The sequence below is a fragment of the Chelmon rostratus genome, chromosome 10 (genome assembly GCF_017976325.1).
Source record: "Chelmon rostratus isolate fCheRos1 chromosome 10, fCheRos1.pri, whole genome shotgun sequence".
NCBI classification, from domain to species: Eukaryota; Metazoa; Chordata; class Actinopteri; order Chaetodontiformes; family Chaetodontidae; genus Chelmon; species Chelmon rostratus.
In genome coordinates, this window is record NC_055667.1 from 17106841 (window position 1) to 17126034 (window position 19194).

At 43.3% G+C, this 19194-nt stretch overlaps 2 protein-coding genes across 2 annotated transcripts; one reads left to right on the forward strand and one right to left on the reverse strand.

Moving 5' to 3' along the window:
* Positions 1-5159: 5159 nt before the first annotated feature.
* Positions 5160-9364, reverse strand: rnf114 (ring finger protein 114). Its single transcript, XM_041945905.1, has 6 exons — positions 9182-9364; positions 8326-8476; positions 7980-8086; positions 6919-7033; positions 6688-6795; positions 5160-6580 (listed from the first exon to the last, which is right to left on the reverse strand). Exons 1-6 carry the CDS (start codon positions 9316-9318, stop codon positions 6515-6517), a joined length of 684 nt encoding a protein of 227 aa, XP_041801839.1. The 5' UTR covers positions 9319-9364; the 3' UTR covers positions 5160-6514.
* Positions 9365-9853: 489 nt separating this feature from the next.
* On the forward strand, positions 9854-17686 carry spata2 (spermatogenesis associated 2). The gene is made up of 3 exons (XM_041946689.1): positions 9854-9907; positions 10933-11767; positions 12422-17686. The coding sequence occupies exons 2-3, from the start codon at positions 11423-11425 to the stop codon at positions 13769-13771; spliced, it is 1695 nt and encodes a 564-aa protein (XP_041802623.1). The 5' UTR covers positions 9854-9907; positions 10933-11422; the 3' UTR covers positions 13772-17686.
* The last annotated feature ends 1508 nt before the right edge of the window (positions 17687-19194 follow it).

The following is a 19194-nucleotide window of genomic DNA, read 5'->3' on the forward strand; positions in this document are numbered from 1 at the left end:
GGACCTGCCAATGGGTGGCGGCAAAAACCCATAAGCCTGCATACACACACACGCACATGCACAGATACTTGAAGGAATGTCAGAAATGCCAGCAGGAAGGATGAGGGGCAATGGGAATACAAAGAGGTCCATCTCCTCAGAGGGGAGGAAAAACAGGGCAATAAAACCGTCATGTCAAGCCAAGAATCTGCTGATGGCACACATACATATACGCAAGTTCACAGAGACAAAGGGGAATCTGTCAGGCAGATAAAGCCATCACTTCGCCTTTTCATCCCTGGTTTTGTCCAGAGGCGTCCCACTTTCACCTCTCCTCTGCCCCGCCAACACTTGTCAGGCAAGAGAGTCATTAATGTTTAGCCGGGGAGTGATGGCAGCGCTGACAGGACTCATCTGTCTAAGAAGACGAGATGAGAGAGAGGGACAGCCCATCAAAGGATGCCACTTAGAGAGAGAGAGAGAGAAGGAGAAATGGAAGAGGGGGGGAGGAGGAAAAGCTGGACAGACAGGGAAGAGGCCCATCTTTCTCGCCAAAGTTAAAGGTTACGTCACCAAGGTGGGCTATAAAATGATGCCATTGTCCTCCCCGTACTCCCCTCCCTTTCTATCTTTCTATCCATCCACCTACACAGCCCCCATCTCTCCACCCCTCCACGTGCTTGTCAGCAGTTTAATTCAATACCTGTAGGTTAGTTACTCATTGAGCTGAGGAGGGACCGGAGCCGGTGGAGGTGTATGGACGGCTGTCTATGGGCAGCCACTGGTGGTTGGGGGCTTCTGTTTGATTGACAGATCTGCCTGCGTCGTCCATTCCCTCCTGTAAAGACACGAGACACAAAGCACAGGAAGTGGAGGGAGGTAAACAGCTTTGAATATGAATGGTACACTGCAGGGGCGGTTAATAATTGGGAAGTGTTGGACTATTAATCTGAGAGACAAGGCGATGTTGGGTTTTCTGACACCAAACTGGACGGCCCTCACCTCTGGATGAACAGTTAAAGGATCTCACAATGTTTCCTGGAAGCCATTCGCAGTCATATCACACCCACAATGGAGACTTGCTGTACTTTCGTAATACGTCATAATCCTGTTATTCACTTCCAAACTCCGATGGACCTTTAATGAAACACAGAGAGTAAGCTTTCTCAACTTTCCTATCAGATGTTTGGATGTTTATAAGTATTTGTGCCTATGTGAACGTGTCCACATATCTATGAGTGCAATGCAATAAATGAGTGTTTCCCTCCATCTCTCCAGATGTGTCAGAAGGTAATGGAGAAGGTGCTTTGACTGCCCGTGACAAGTTAAGTAGAGGGAGTGGGACCATTGTCTTCCAAATCAGCTGTCAGTGTGTTTCTGCTGTCAGCAGTTTGATTCACTACCTGCCTGGTTAATCATCGAGCCGCGAGCTGCTGGAGGTGTATGGCCCACCATCACGGACCCCCATCATCGCCACAACAGGACAACATCTGATTGACAGATTAGCAAGCACTGCCGCTTTTTCAAAGTAAGACGGGGGGGAAACAGGGCAGAGGGATTGGAGCCTTGAAGAGGAAGTGTGTGGTAGAGGAGGTGTGTGTTCGCGTGGGTAGGTAATGGAGGAATGAAGGTTCACAGGTCTTGTCAATTGTATGTGCGCCGCGGAGGAATATAGCAATACAAGATGTCTTGTGTAAGGTGTCTTGTATGTGCTGAAAGTTTTTGCGGTGGAAACACAATTAAAATGAGAACATTTTGCAGGCCTGTGCAGATATGAGTGCGCTGTGCTCGTACCTGTCGATGGGCATCAGGGTTTTTTCAGTCAAAGCATGACTGTCCTAATCTGTTCTCATAACTGTGCAGCAAGAAACAGCTCAAACTCAGGGAGACAGTCTGACAAATAATGAGGATTCCTGTGAAAGTGAAATTGCCTCCCCTATTGGACATTAATGCTGCTGCAACCACCGTTTGTCCCCCCTCACCCCGATGAGGTTATCCCCATTCTAGTCCTCTCCCCCTCCTCTGATTCCCTCACGCCCGCCCGCTGAGGTTTGATTTCAAATGGAAAAATTAATGGGAGAATAATAGCCTTGGGCCTCGCTCCCTTCCACACACATCTTAGTTGGTCTACAGGGGTATACAGAGGGGGGAGTAAAATTTAGATACACTCGCTTCACTTGGCTTGCTGTTCCATTGTGACACAGGCACACACACACACACACACACACACACCAGGGACCTTGCCCCCCCACCCCCCACCCCCTCGTTTACACCTTAGAGGGCTTAACTTTCAAATATTAGTACAGTGGCTGTGAGGATTTCAAATAAATAAATAAATGAGGAAGCAATGATTAGCAATTCCCCTGATAGTTATATCAATGTGTTTCATATTCATTTTCACTTCCAGGAGAATATTTCTGCAGAAACAGTGATTCTGAGAACTTTCTAAGCTTTTAGAGGGGCTAAAAACTGGTGTGAGGAGTTTAGATTTTTTTGCAGCAGCCACATATAGTGGCTTCAACCGGAATTCAAAGTCCCTCGCTTGGATTTACACAAAACAGCTCAAATAATGATTCTTCTCCTCCAATATTTGCAGTAACAAAGTAGACATGATACGTTTGGAGACATGAGTCGAGATATACTGTGTTATCCTTGCAGGTCTGAGAACCTCCGGCATAATATTGGCAGGAGTCAGGTTTTACAGGGCACAAAAATAGATGCGTGCACACACAAGATGTGGAAGTTTCACTTCAGCTGATACAGGGCCAACTTGGTTGCAGGCATAATTAAATCAAAGTTAAGCCTTGTTGCTCTTAGGCTAGCAAGTGTGTGTGTCTGGCTGAGGCAGGGGGTCGGTTGTTAAGAGTTTAAAAGCGGAAGAGGAGTTGGTGTAGAACCAGTATTGATGTCGGGGAAGCCCACTGGCGCTTTCTGTTCAAACATTTGAGAGGACCGACCTGCCCGAGCTGCAGCGCCCGGGCGGCAGGATTCCCGCTCTTCCTGTTTCTCCTGACTTTGAGGAATTTTACGGCGAACAAACTCCCAGTGCTCTCCTCACACGCCCCACACCTCATCACAGATACCTGCCTCAGCAAAACTAGAGCGAGATAGACCAAGAGAGAGAACTTTCCAGGCATTTGAGGAGTTCCTATGTCTTGTCACCTTGTCTGTGTATCACAGGATTTTACACAACTATTTTTAATATCACAGATACACTCTCATTCTCTTTATATTAGAGGCACCAGGTGATGGATACGAGTCAGTCCTGGCTCCTGCGTGACTGACCTTAATTGGCACCGCTTCCTCCTCCTGACCGATCACTAAAGCAGAATGTGCTTTGAGATGACTGTGGAAGTAAACCAGGAAGAGGACCATCTCTTTGGACCTGGTCCAAGTCAAACAGACAGAAAGAGAGGTGTCCTCTGTCGGGCCCTGACTCTTGCCTCAAAGGCAGGAGTGGAGTGCAAAATTCTGGACCCTGTGCATGGCCATTCTCTCTGGATCCCTGCTAAAACCCATGGCTTTCAACAATATTACAAAAATATTGACTGGACTTTTGGTGCGTTCACCTGCGACCACTCAAATGTTTTGGTGAGAATCAGTTCAGACAGTACCGAGCGGCACAAACCTACATGCTCGCGGATGCTGAGTTTCAAGAGGCGGAAGAGGAGGTTTACAATACATTGAAAGAAAACAAAAGGCTGTTGAAAGGGTGTCTAGGGTAGAGTGATGGTGCGACACACTTCTAAAACAAGCCATCGTCCCCACGCCTCTCACAGTGCGCCTGTGGGTACATGTAGCATTAATTGCTGCCTCCACAGAGCCTGCAGACTGCACACACTATCTATTGCTCGCATCAAAGAAACCACGCGCTGAACTTTATGAAATTTTTATTCAATGTGTTCACTTCTCTTCCCTTTTTCCTCTCTTTCTTCCTTTTCCTATTCCCCACCTTGGCCCCCCTCTCCCTTTTTAGCTCCGCCACCAAACAGACAAGAAAGACTTCTCTCTGCCATGTTTTTCGGCTCGACTTCCTTCCTGCCCAGAAGCACTCGAGTATCTCGTTAGTTCTCTCACAGCTAACATCTCTCCTCTATCTGCCAGGAGCAAAAACCTGATCGGGGAGTGGGGGGGATAAAAAAAGAAAAGAGGAGAAAGGGGGGACTACATCAAGAAGTTTGGTGGGTGAGATTCTCCGTAGAGCTAGGTGAGAAACTGTATTATCATTTAGCTACAGTAATTACAGATACAAGAAGCACACAGAGGAAAGAATAGAGATGAGAGGGTTTCTCTCCCTGTGGACAATGTACACCGAAGGGCCTAAGTTTCATCATTAACTTAGCACAGATACAAGTACATGCAAAAACACAATGCAAGATCATTGTTGGTATGACACTGACTGCCCTGATATCTAATATATGAACAAAGGTTTGTAGAAAGGTTGGCTTATTTAATATATTCCACAATTAGTTCCTTTCACTTACACATGATTTTTGCCCCTTGCCTGATTATGAAAACCGTGCAAATCCGGAGTTTCGATTGATGCACCCTGCACATTACCTTCCTTTTAACTGTTCTCTCCCTTTCACACACACACACATACAGACACACACTCACTGTGGTCATCCATCAAAGCAGCGAGTGTTGTTTCTTCCCCCACACGTCTCATACACACAGGTATAAATCACTGCGCCTGATTTCTGGGGCCAGGGTTTAAATAATTAAAGACCTTTAATTTATCAGGATTTAGCACCCACTAACAGTAGGGCTGACAAAAGAGAATGAGAGATATATTGAGAAAGAAAGAAAAAAGGTCATTATACATGAGATACAGATACAAAATTATTACACATTTTACTGGAGAGAAAAACGAACATCTAGGGCTAAGTGGCACCAAAGACTATGTGAAAAGGCATTAAGGTTGTGCTCTAGAGCTACTTGATCTGGGTGTATTAAGTTCCATTTACCTGTTGGTAGAAGACAAATGCAATGCAACTGTGAGTGTGAAGGTCTGCCCGACTGTATATGGTTGATTTGCGACAATTACATGTCAGTGGAAAACAACACTGATGTAAAATAAGAGATTGACACAATCCACGTTTTAAGAATTAAAATAAAAACATCCAGCAAAAATCAAGCAAAGTCAAGCTGAATTTCCTTGCTGCTCCACATGCTGTCAGTTTTGGAAGCATGCAAATAATAACTCTTGTTTTTTTTTTTTCATAACTGTTGGCAGTGATGTTAAGAAATATGAAAGGCAGCAAAACTGGAGTTTTTTTGTGATGACTGGTGACACTGGCCATGAAAAAACACACAACATTAAGTTACATTTAAAATCTTGAGTCATGTCACATCATCAACCATCGACAAGCAAAGTTGCGGCTATTCTGTTAAAACTAGAACAAATAACCCCCATAAAACCTCCGTTTCTACAGATCAGTGACATTTTTGTATGCTGCATTTAAACAAACCCCAGTTTAAATGCTAAGCTGGAGAACAACACGTTGAAGTAGAACACATTTATAGAACGAAATCTGTGTTGAATTATGTCTTGCAACAAAGCCAAAGGACGGTGGAACTATACTGCCCCCCTGTGGCCATAACATGCAATTAAATGCTCACAAACAAAACAAAACAAAAACATCAGCTGACGGATTATGACACACTGATGATGTCCTACTTGCATCTTTTGGTTCACTGGATGAACTTTTAGCCCTATGAGTTTTGGAAGTCAGAAACAAGATCTACCAGCAGGCACAAAGACATAAGGGAGAAACATTACAATAAAGCAAACAGCCCTCTCTGGCTTTGTTTGACCCTCATATTATTTATTCTTTCCAGTAGATCTCTGAAAACAGAAATAAACACACACACTCTCTCTCACACACACACTTGACCCAGAAACAGCATAAAAAAAGACAGCTTCCATCTGGTAATAAACTCAAAAACAAAAACTCCCTCTCCACTTTGAGGGAGAACATGCAGAGTCACTCTTGACTTGATTCCTTTATATTATTGGTAATTACTTGACGACTTCACAGGGTGAAGTTTGTCGTTTGCTGGCAATAGTTAGCCACCTAGTGGTCAAACCCTTTTATAACATCAAGTATTGACAACAGGGAAATTTAATTACAACTTTGGAAGTTTTTGGCTGTATAACACCATGTCATCCATGAAAAACCGATTTAACAAACATAGTTTAATAGATATTCAACAAACTATTAAGTCTACAGACTCGACTGGGGGGAGGATAAAAGATTATTACACCAGAAACACAGTATCACTCCTAAATCAGACAGTACAATATGTTTTTTTAACCATATTGTGTCATTTATTTTCTGAATAATAAACCTATAGATTCATAGTAACAAGACCAATTCCCTGTGAAACTGATTACCCATAATAATACAGTACCACCATCCTCATGATAGATGAATGATGATACAGTGTGTTGTTCTGTCTTCTCAAGACTTCACATCACCATCTCCCCTTCACATCACCATCTCTCCTCCTCTGGTGGATTGTTTTTCACACTTCAGTTGTCCAAAAGGGAGCGCTGTAGAGCCTCCTGGATCATTGTGTGTTCATCTGTGGAGTAATCCTGCAAAGACACAGGTGTGCAGAGAGAAGAAAACAGAACCAGTGAATTCACTGATCATTAACATCGTAAAAAGGAAATGCCAGATAGTGTTTAGAGCCTCAACTTACAACAAATGTATCATAAGAGAAGGTGTGTCTGATCTTCAGGTGCTGGAAAAAGTCTGCACTCCTGTAGTTAGGGTCCCCCCAAGGCATTGAGGCACAGATGGGGCACACCTGGAAAGAAGCAAAGAGAGAGTAAAAAAGCATCTATGGAAAAAATTAACCCTAGCTAAATCCAAACAGTGTGCAGAGTCCTATTTTTAAAGAGCGACTCTTGGGACAGTCGGGATTTCTTACCACTTGGCGTGCATCTCGAGCATGATGGGTGGTGCAATGTTCCACTAGGCCGTCTTGATCGAGGTTCTGGCAGTTGCAGTATGGGCAGGTGAAGGTGTAGCGATTTGGCACTGGACTGTGGGAAAGAAACAAAAAATAAAAACCTCACAGTACTGATTGTGTATTTGAACAAACAGAGTTTTGTTTCTCAGCAAAAGGAACGTTGTAAATTGGATGTAACTGAGGCAGAGTAATGGCATTTTCGGAATTAATTCAACTATTCTAACTGGGTGAAATGAATTATAAAAGGCCACACTACCTGATGAATCATCATATCCACATTACAAATTACTGTTTCTGTAATCATCTCCAGAAAGTACAAATAGTCATAAAAAATTAACATTATTATCACTGTATAAAAAGCAATTCCACCTTTTACAACCTGGGTCTCATTGTAGTAATTGTAACAGTCAAGGATTTCATCCCCCATCCCTTTGAAGTGTGAGTGCTCCACTGTAAGCATCTCCAATTCTTTCATTGATGAAGCGGGAAAAAAAATTGCAATTTAGTCTGAACATCAGATATCACCTCCTATCAAAGATAAATGCTGGAAGGTTCCAACCAAATAATCCATTCCTCCTGCCTTTTGCACTGCAGAGCTACTTTTTCATGGGTTCACCTGGCAGGTTGATTATTTTGTTTACAAAGGAATGTGAGATATGGTAAGACAACCTGTTGACAAGCCATGCAGATGGCTTAAACTGAGCACACAAAGTTGTTGTTAGAAGACCGGTTGAAGCTTTGTGTTTCATTCTCGACATCAAATTGGAGTGTTAAAGTATTTCCAGTGGAGCATTAACGTCCTTGCTGTCTACACTGATGGTGGTGAGAACGACATTATGCTGTCCTATACATATTATAGATATACCTATAAAATGCAAACCTATGTTGTTACATACCAGACATGTCCTTCAGAGTAGTAAGGTAAGGCAGGTTAGCGTTAGGTAGGTAATCGTGAATGAGTGAACAAGAGAGTGACTTCGGACACAGTTCAGTTTTTTTCTTATTGCCCTCTATTTCACCTGATGATGGCAGGCTGGCTCTGGGCAGTGGTCCTCACTCCCTCCTCAATATACTCCTGGTATTTTGAACAAGCAGCTGTGTGGCTTCTCATCTGAGAAAGGCCAACCTGAGTAGTGAGGAAAAACACACCAGTAACTACTAGTGCACAAACAAAATGATATAACTCTTCCCAAATGTCTGAATGTGAAGACTCTGTTCCAGATTAAGTTAGCTCATATGTACTTATGATATCTTCAGCCCCAGTGGTTGCTTTTTGCATGGTGGTGATTCAAATCCAATTCACAACAAACCAGGCAAGGCCATTCAGATGCCTTATGCTTGCTTTTGCACTGTCATAAGACATACCTGAGCTCCACATCCCTTACAAGATGCCACAGATGATTGGATGAGGGCCTCAAGTTCAGCAGCTTTAGTCCAGTGGCCAAGCCCGGCCCGACATACAGCACAAACAGGCTTCTGTGGACGCAAACACTCCTGCAAACAACTCTGGCAGAACCTGACAAGAGACGGGTGTAGATATAAGATGATGGACAAGATGCGGGAAGCAAGTCACTGAAACATCTGCGAACACAAAGCCAGGAGCACAAACGACCCAACTGGGTTTAAAGACTCCCCACCAGTCAGAACTGAAGAAGCTCCCTGGATGAGAGGCGAAATGTTTTGCTGGTTGATGATTCAACCCTCCTTGGGAAGTCACTGAGAGCCCAATCAGTTTTGATTTGGCCTCTCGTGACCAGAACTAAAAGAGTAGTAGTCCTACTATTTATAACCTGACATTAAAAAACATGCTGTCATCCGCTGAAAGGTCCCTCACTCTTAGATAAAGCTTCCTGTAAATCCGATGGAAAGTCCCAACCTCAAGGGGGCGCAGGGACTTGTAGTCCTTTTACGTGGCTTGCTGAGTCCAACCAATTCACATCTAAACTACAACTCCCAGGTGAGGCCTCCTCTTTGATGTAAACAAAACTGAAACTGATTTAGCAAGCTGACATTGCTTTTGCCAGATACTCAAGTGGACAAAAGACAGCTGCGAGGTCACAACAAATGCAGACACGAGCATGGTCGCTGCTTTGCGACTCTAGTAGCACGACATGTCTAAAAAGAAGCATTTCCCCCCGGTATTTTTATCTCCTGCCATTGATTCGCTGGTGACAGACGTGGGTTGAGGGGAGGGCGATCGAAAAAAAGGCAAAATACTCACGTATGGCCGCATTGTGTTGTTACGGGACTCTCGAAAATTTCGAGGCAAACCGGACAGACGAATTCTGACACATCGCTGCTGCCGTCAGAGACGCTTTTCTTGTGCTGTGCTGCGCTAAACCCTCCGAGCATCGCCATTTCTTTTCTTCACTGAGTCAATCCCCCCCCCCACCGTTCCGCTAACGACGTCACCAGCTTATGGTTCGTTTTTTATGCGCGAGGGCGGAGTTATCGCTGGAAGTACAACAAACGAGGTTTCAGCATATTGTATACAAAACAGCGAACAACCATTTAACTGATGCAAGACATTTACTTCATTTTTGTCGATTAATCGTTTTTTTTTGTCTATAATGTAACAAGTGTGATAATGTCTGGACGTTACTTTTGTGGTATGAATATAAAACTATATTGTGCAATTGCAGCTGAAGACAAATGTTTTCTATGCGCACACGCGTTTCGCTGAAGGACTAACAAACAGCACGCCTTAGCCCGTGTTTTTGTTTAAAAAAAAAAAAATGACATATGCATTTAACTCACACATATTGGTCACTGGTAGTGATGTGGGTCGTGGGCTCCACATCTCTTCTTCCTCCGGATCCGTCTTTTAAACGGCACGTGGGCCCCGTGATGCTGATGAACTGTCAGAACTGAGCGCATGCGCGGTGTGATGATGGGAATTTCCAACAGCTGAGGAGGCGTAGCTAGCCACGGCTAGCACTTGTTAAAGGTAAGATGTGCTGGTTGTAGTGTTTCTGGTGAGAAAACCAGTGTGATCTCGTAGCCGTAGCAGAATTAGACTAGGCTGTACAAGATTTGGGCCACAATGACGGTATATGTTCATAACTGACTCTAAAATCGCCAAAGATTTGTATGTAGCGTTGGACCGCCCTGCTAGCTAAAGCAATTGTTAGCTAGCCAGCTGCGCTGAAATGGGCGTTCACTGCTTAGCTCGTACTCAGTTGGGGGGCCATGCCAGTGACAGCATCGGGGTTTGTCGTGCTTGATATTCATATAGAATTAACGTAGAAGCTGTCCTCAGAGCGTCTTTCATAATATCAACATTGGTCGTGACGGAGTGATTCTGTTGCAGTTGATGCGCAATAGTAATGCATGGTGGTGTTAGCTAAGGCATGTTGCTTGCTAGCTCGCCAAGGGATGCTCGCTAAGGTTGATTTGTGAGGTAACTGAAATAGCCGGCCAGCTCGCCCGTGAACGAGGAGTAGAAACCCACCAGTTTTTAGTTTTACACGTAGTCATTTATTCGTTTGTCTAATACTGTGTGCTTAATTTTAGATAACTCAAGCTAAGTGCAGGCTTCCATGGCTTACACGCATGTATCGCCAGCTCACATATTAACTGCCGCAAACACGAGCGCAAGACAAAAGGAATATGAGTAACGATCCTGCTAATGTACAATGTGATTCCCACAGTCTTTTCCTCGGTTACATATCAATAATCTAGTAAGCCCAAACTATTATCTGTACGATTGATATAAAATAGCCCACACGTTGCATCCTCACGTCAACCCACTCAGCACAGTCTCTTGAAATAGTGATGCCTATACAGCCTCTTTCCAACTTGAACCATTAGATTTAAAAACACTCTTTGTGATTATTATTACAAGTGCACTTACTCTTGACTTGAATTAACACCAAATCAATAGAAAGAAATGTGGCCCATGTTTCCTTCTTTATTTGTCTGTGTCTGAATGAGACATTTCCATTTTTATAAAGCTCTCCGGTGTCATTGCAGCTTGGGGACGACTCAGAAGAATCACACGATCAAGAAAGTGTCTACAAGATGAGTGACCTTGAGCTCTGCACATGCTGAAACCAAGGAATGGAATAGATACAACGCTGCATAAACAGCGTGAAGAAAAAGCTCCTTCTGACCTCATCTTGGATGACATAGGCCTGTTTGTCTGGTAACAAGTCAGGCATTGAGCCAGTACCAGAGATGCCTGTAAGAAGGCATCCCTACAGGCTGCAGCCTAGCTACGCCAACTGAAAGCACCAGACAACTGCATCTCTTGTTTAAAGGATGTGCTGCTGATTGGACACAAACTCTCATTCCTCTTCCACCTCTCCAAAACGTTATTAACGTTGAGTGTGTGCCAGCGTGTACAGTGAATTATGGTGACCAAAAATGGTGCTTGAATGTGGCATCCTGGTGCAGGGTATGCTAAAAGGGGTGAGGCTCTCTCAGAAAAGTATAACAGCTGACTGATAGTCTGCTGTCGATAATGGATGCCAAATTAAAAGAGGACCTGTTTCGGAGGTATGTGACGGCACTGGAGAGGCGTCTGGAGGAGGAATACACCTGGATTGGGACTGCACCTGAGGGGGACAAAGGGAGACACAAGGACAGCGAGGCCCTACTCTCCACAGCCACAGCTCTGCTAGGGGCCTATCAGCCAGATCCGGGACAACGTTTCCGGATGGTGCGTTTCTATGAAGTGGTTGAGAATTCTCTCCGTTGCCAGAGAGGGGGGACCCTTAAGAGCCTGGAGAGAGCCTTCCACACGTTGGAAACCATCTGCACCAACCTCTTGCTCTTCCCCTGGAAAAAGGAATTCAGATGTATAAAGGTGAATTTAGTTCATTTTAAGGGTTGACATATTATTCCTACTTAAAATTGACATATATCAAACAATATTATTTCCCCCAGGAGTGTGTATTCGCCATATACATTTCTCTTTATAAACAGTTTTAAAATGACAAAGTGAATAATTGAAAAATACAGTGACATGCAAAGGAGTTTTGCTCATTGCTTAATTTAATTTGCATAAGCCTGAAATTCATATACAGATTATCCCACTTATTAACAATAACATACACATCTTGCAGTGCAGTTAACATATACAAATACTTGTTCTGATACATGTCTAATTTAGTACTTAGTTTGTTAGAGTATCTATTGTCTAATCATAACATCATACAATGTGTTATATGTAAACAGATGGGCAGCCCCACCACGTGGAACCTACTGTCCATTCTAAATGGCTTGACTTGTTTTTTGATACTTTATCTTTAGACAGCATCAGATGTGAGGTGATATTTTCCAGTGCTGTTAAGTTTTAGATCTGTAATGTTTATTAAGTACCAAAACAAGCCTATCTTTGAATTATATCATGTCAGAGGAATAGCATTCAAGGTCAGGTTTTTGGGTAGATATTAATTTCATCGTGTCAAGCTGTTTTAATTGACTGACACTAATGCTGATTAACCCATTTCTCTTTTAGACCTTCACTGGCCCATACGTGTACCATCTGCAGTCTGCCATTTCTGATGCTGAACTCCGATCTCTAATGCGCACCATCGGCTACGCCTGTGACCATGATTCGCAGTTCCATTTGCAGGAGCACCCAGGAGGAGCAAATCATCTCCGCCAGTTGGCGTTTGAGCTCTTCCTGGCCCAGGCGGAGTGTCGTCTTCTGGGAGAGGTAGTGGCTTTGGCCCGTGGTTCAGCCTCAGAGCTTGAGGCCCTGGAACTCCGCAGAGGTTGCAGAGATGATGCTGCTGGCTGTGCCGAGGCGCTCCGCAGACGCGACAGCCTTGGGGCCGATATGGCTCGGCTGTCTGTGCGACCGCTGGATATAGAGAGGCCTCATGCCCACCACCTGAGACGGGGTAGCCGACCATCTAAGTCTGTGGATGTTACAGATGGGGCTGGTCACTGGCACGCAGCAGTTAGCAAGCCTGTCTTGAAGGCCTCATTGAGTCTGAGGAAGGAGCCTCTGTTTGTGGATGCTGAAGAGGATATGAAGGATGAGATCATCAGGCCCAGCACCTCAGCGTCTCTCTTCTCTGTGGCGGCTCCACCTTCCTACAGCCCTATAGCGGATTTCTTCCCAATTCAGTCACCTCCGCCGGTTGATGCTTACACATCCTACCACCTTTCCTCTTTGGATGAGATTGACTTGTACACAGAGAGGGGTGGTGCTGGGACGGGAGGAAGGCAAACCCCCTCTCGACCTCCATCCAGAGAGCCTCGTGACGCAAGGGATGGGTGGCTGCTCAAAGGGCATGGTAGTGTGAAGTGTCAGGGCTGTGGGCTGGGCTGCTCCTCGATGGCCTCCTGCCAGAGGTGTGACATGATCCTCTGTTCTGCCTGTCATGATGTGGACCCCTCCCCTTGCTGTGGCCTCCAGGACTACCATCCCAAATCCCCACGACCCCTTGATGGATATATTCCGGTCAAAGAAAAGCTCTCCGTCTACTCTAATACTCACTCCCATCTCCATCCGCACCCCCTCACACTGACCCACTCACACTCTCACCCCCACCCTCACCCCCAGATGGTGGAGAAACCCCTCATGTCCACTAAGCTGTTTCCTAGCAAGTCTGTTGCCTTGACAACGCCAAAGGGAGGCAGCAGCGAGCGAATAAGCATGGGGGGATCGCGATGCGGGTTTTGCAACAAGCCAGGTGCATCACACACCTGTGTGAACTGTTCTAAGGTGTCATGTGACTCATGCATGGGCTTGTATGCAAAGGATATATGCACGCGAAAGAATCCGCAGCACAGCTTTGTGCCCAACCATCAGCTCAACTTCAAATCTGGCACCATATCTCACCTGGTGTACCGATGAGTCAGGCAGACAGAATAATTGTTTCTCCCTTCCAGTTCCCTCTCTTGACCCGCTGCGTAGTCTTGCACTATTGCTTTAGCTCTGTTCCAGTTCAGACAACTCATTCACTATCTTCCCCTTTATCTGATGGTCTCTCTCTCTCTCTCTAACCCTCTCTTGAACTTTGTACATTTTCTCTTACTATCAGTAGGGCCCTGGAATGCACATGCCACAGAGAGCCATATCATCAGCCCATCTCTCTGCCTTGTACAAGTTCAGGCCTTTTATCTATTTCTTCTTCCTTTTACCTTGCTACCTGCTCTTGAGTAGTCATGTGATGTTGTAGCGCTTCCCAAATCCCTCAAATTTTGTCCTTCTCTAAAGGGAAACTGGAGAAAAGAGAGTTTAATTCCCTCTCATTTTGAATGAATTCCGTCCAAATGAACATATATACTTTGCCTAACTTCTCAGCTAAAAGAAAATCCTCTAATATATAAATATATATATATATATACATACATATACAGTATATATGTACGTGTGAGAGAGTGTATGTGTGTGTGTGTGTGGGTGTGTGTGTAGAAAAGACCTCTAAGCTTGCATTGTGACAAAGGAGATCTTTTTAAACTTGAAAAATAGTAGGGAAAACAGAGAAAACATACACTGGAAGTCAATAAGTCAATAGTATATATTTTTAATCTCTATTCTCTAGAACAATGTGAGACTGTTAAATGGGCATGAGGTCTGTCATTGGGATTTTTGGGGTATACACTTATGTCGGTGGGAGCGGGGTGGGAGATATCTCAAAGGGAAATATTGAGACAATGGTCAGATGCCATATATTCTATTTAAAAGATTATGCCTTGTAAATTAACCCTCAATTGTTTCTGGTTATATGACCGAGGTTTAAATGCTGCTGTTGACTTGAGACATTGAAGTTGTGTGGCGGTGACTTCTTTCTGGTAAATAGCCTGTCGAGTTGTGTCAGTTCCAAGCCCCCTATCCCCTTTCATTACACTCCTTAAGCCACCATGATCAGTGATGTTGTAGTGCACCCTTACCAGATCAGTGGTTCCCTGTCAGTCTCAGGTGGCGTCACAGGAAGTCTCGCGCTGGGCCACAAATCAAGTGATTACGGTTCTTTGACAGTGTGTGAGCCTATTGATTGGTTTTAGACAGTATGAAAGTGTAAACTCTGACACGGTTTCTGTCTACCTCAAATGGCTTCAGCTTATACACCCAACTGTGGTTTCAAACTAGCCCTGAAAATCTAAGGAATACTCTACTTACTACACGATTCCTTTCTAATTTCCAATTCATGGTTTAGCTGAAAATAAAAACTCCTCTCATAATCAGCTGATTCTGTCACTTTTGAAGGTTAGCAGAGGCTATTTATTTCGTGACATAATTCTGGCCTGTGTCATCTGAATAACATTACACAAGGTTTTTTGTCTTGTAGCCGTTTACCATTTCTGTATATACAGGGGGTGGTCTCAAAAACACAAACACTTGTGAATCATAATACAATTCAATACAACAGCCCTGTTACAAATACGACCTTGGAGAAGCTTAAACTGGAATTTGGTTGAAACCGTGCTGATTTCGATTTATGGCTATTTTTTAGTTTGGATTTTGTGGTAGTGCACTGATTGCATGGTACTGTAAGTTGTCACTGTTTTTTCTGATTGACAAAAGACTGAAACCACTCATATGTCACAGTTCAGTACAAGACCACCACGGAAGTTGGGTGCAAAAATGACCATGAGTTGAATCGACACCTCTCTGACGGAGTTAATAACATTTAACATTTAAGCTTTACAAAGGTAGTATTTATCACATGGCTGTTGCACTGTATATTGCAGGGATTCTTGCTGGTGTTTCCACCTGACTCTACGGCACAGTGATTGCCAAAGTTTGGTGATGACTTTCCCCGTTAACATAATGGCACCCTGAATTATTTTACATACTTTTAAGACCCTGAAAGCCCTCTCCAAGGCCCTTGATTTGTGGTTATTTGGCACATGAGGTTAGCATGAGTTTCCCCAAGCAAGCCACTGTCATGTGCTGTGGAAATTTCATTAAAGGCATTTATTGATATACTTAAAAGAGCCGTGGCTTTCACCTGTAAATAACTCTGCTAACATGCAACCCTAGTATAGTAAATTATGAGGGTACCTGTAGTGATCAGTCTACAGACAGGATAACAGGATTATTGAAGCAGTATATTGCAGTTAGGGCTAATTTTAAATCACATTTCATTAAAGTCTTGAGTTATTTTGACAGGCCATTCAGGCAACTGTAGCCTTTATGTTCTGTCAGGAATAACCTCCAAATGCCTTAAGCTCATTCAGCTGTCTTATCGTGTTTTTAAGTTTTCAGTGTTGAGTGTCATTTACATGTTTTGTGTTTTACCAGCCTGCAGGCTAAACATTAACATGGTTTCTCCAGGCTGCGTGAACTAAATACATAGCTTGTTCTATGACAGAGTAGTAATTGAAAAAAACACAGAGGTGTGGATTAACCTCCTTACAGGGTGAGTAAAACAGCATATTGATCCATGCACACACAGAATTATGCAGCAACTCACACTTTGTAGACCAAAATATAGACTTTGTGCTTACAGGGGTTCATGTCTGTAATGACCATGTTTTGCCTGGAAGTCAAATTTCAGATATATTTTGTTTGCTGACAGATATTACCGAAACACACAGGTTTGGTGTGGGGGATGTCTGAGCTCACACTTCCGTTCATTCCTTCCCTTTATAACAGGGTTTTCTGTTTTGTGTCTGTACCATGTCAAACAACATAAAGAAGGGATGTTCTGATACCATTTGGATGTAGCTTGAGTGTTCTTTGAGAGGTCTTCTTGGGTCAACAATAGCTAACTCTGGTATCAAGAACGTCTTGAGTGACCTTAGGGGAGGTGTGCAATTGTTTTTTCATCTAATGAAGCCTTTCTAAATAGTTTAAATATTTATCATAGATATTTTTCAGTTGCTCACGGCTGTTCATCACAAATCATACCAGCAACAAAGATGACTTTCAGAAGTATTGAGCCATGTTGCAAGAGTGATCATATTGCCAAATGAAGAACAAATATCTTATTGGAATAAAAAAAACGAAATCCTGTTGCTTGCCCGGATGTACAGTTCATGTAACATAAATCTGTGGTTTTGCTAAAGTTTGGCCTTGTGTCTGTAGTTGTTGGCCTTTTTAAGAAGCCTAGAAAGAGAATCATCAACATAGATACCTACTCGCACACCGCGGGACGTGGATTTGACCCGGATCAGCGGACTGATAATTTGTGTAGGTCACTACAAAGGGCTAAACAGTCTTCAGGGCTGCTGCTAAGTTTGTGGGCACTGTTTTAATCGTTTAATGAACAACTGACTCGTCATAGGTAAAAGTATCTGATGTGGAGCTTACTTAACATTCATCAGTGGATATGAGTTACTGATGTTGAGAAAAGAGCTATTTTTATTTTGTGTCATGGAATGCATTGAGCCATTTGAACATGATTGGTTTAACCCACACCAGACACACTCAAGTCATTGTGGAAGTCACTACTCCCTTTACCTCTTTGTGTGGTTATCTTACTGATGTTAACAGTGGTGGTGTAGTTAGCCAGCCCCTTTACCATTCCCTGTTCCCTGAACCCTTTCTAGGCATGCTCTGTACAAGGCCCCAAACCCCATACCTCTTCTCCCTCAAAACCTACATGTACCCTCACCCACTGTCTCCCCCCCTCCCCCCTTCCACCTTGGCACTGAGGATCATTGCACAATGTCTATGTGAAGGGGTATGGACCTTACGATCAATATGTGGGCATACATGGGGGTGGAAAGGGAAAATAGCCAAAATTGTTAATCGGTGAAAAAAATATATATATATTGAAACGTAAATGAGATTTTATAAAATAATTTAAAGAATAAAATTCTGAAAAAAAAAAAGTTTTCTGCCTGGAGTTGTCCATTGTTCATTCACCTGCTGTCATTTTTGTGTTTAACTTAACTTTTGTGTTAACTATCTCGAGCTAATAAGCTTGTATCCCCCTTCTGTTTCACTCGCTCAGGACTGCGGTACCATATGTTGATTTGCAGGCTGCCCTGTCCTGCAGGGGTTGGTTTTTTCCTGTATGACCAGCAGATGGTGATAAATACCCAGAAATAGAAGGACTGAGGCTGGATAAAATATCCTTTTGCAAAATATGCTTACTTTTTAGATCAAAACATGTCTCAGGAGGACTGCTCTGGATAAAATTTCATAGCTGTATACATTAGTGTTATCTCAATATATAATATATCAGCCGAATGGGTTTGATCATTTTTGACAGTGACAGGTTTGAGTGTTAACTCTAGTAGTCTTAATATTTCATTATGTTTTTGTCACTGTTTCCCGCCTCTCCACAAACTGACAAAGACACAGTAAAAAGACAAACTCGAAGCAGCCTCTTTCCTTTGCATTTCTGTCTGTTTCTGACAGTGGTAGCCTGCAGCGTACTTACAGGCGTAGAGGGTCAGAGCAAAACCTTTGCACGCTCAACAAGGCACGAAGAATCAACATCATGGAGCAAATGCAACACTGCATTCCTGTACAGTAGAGTACAAGTTAAGATTAGCCAAGTCAGTCGTTTTGCTTGCAGGATTTTCCACTACTTCTGTGAGGAGAACACAAGATGCATCGACACCACATTTTGCTGCAATAAAACAACATGACCCATGCAGTTAGAGAGAGGAAAAAGTCTGATAAAGCGACTGTCTTTGGCTCAAATGTAGTGCTACAAACTACTTGAACAACTGCAAAGACAGAGAAAACCAAACAACAGAACAGTCTGTAAGGAAACAGTTGAAGGTGAATACAGGACGATGAGTCTGAGTTTACACATGAGCAAGATTTGAAATTACTTTGATTGCTACCTGTTTTTAAATGCGTGACTTGAGATGTCTTGATATGACTGACAGGCAGTGAAGTTTCCAAGTGTAGAACAGGATTCCTCATTTGCACCCACAGAAGCTTCAGTGGAATTTCTTCCTATATGAACAGCCATATATAACAAAGCTCATTTAGCTGTTCTGTCCTCAGATCCACATGGTATTCATCAACTGCAAGCAGAGGTGGTGGAAGGAGGGAACTGTACTTAGTTCAGTTCTGAATGCAGGACTGTACTACTTGCTACTACTTGAGTACTTAGTACTTGAGTAGAAGTACTAATACCACATTGTGAAAATGCTCAAGTAAACGTTCTGCATTAAGAACTATATATAAAAGTATTATCTGTAAAATGTACTTAAAGTATCAAAAGTAAATGGACTCATTGTGCTGTAAAATGATCCCTGTCAGTGTTTTACTATCACATATGATGTTTTTGGATTAATATTACTGCTGCATTCATGTGTATGTTGCATTTTACTGCTGTAGATGTTTGTTGTTGAGCTAATTTTAAC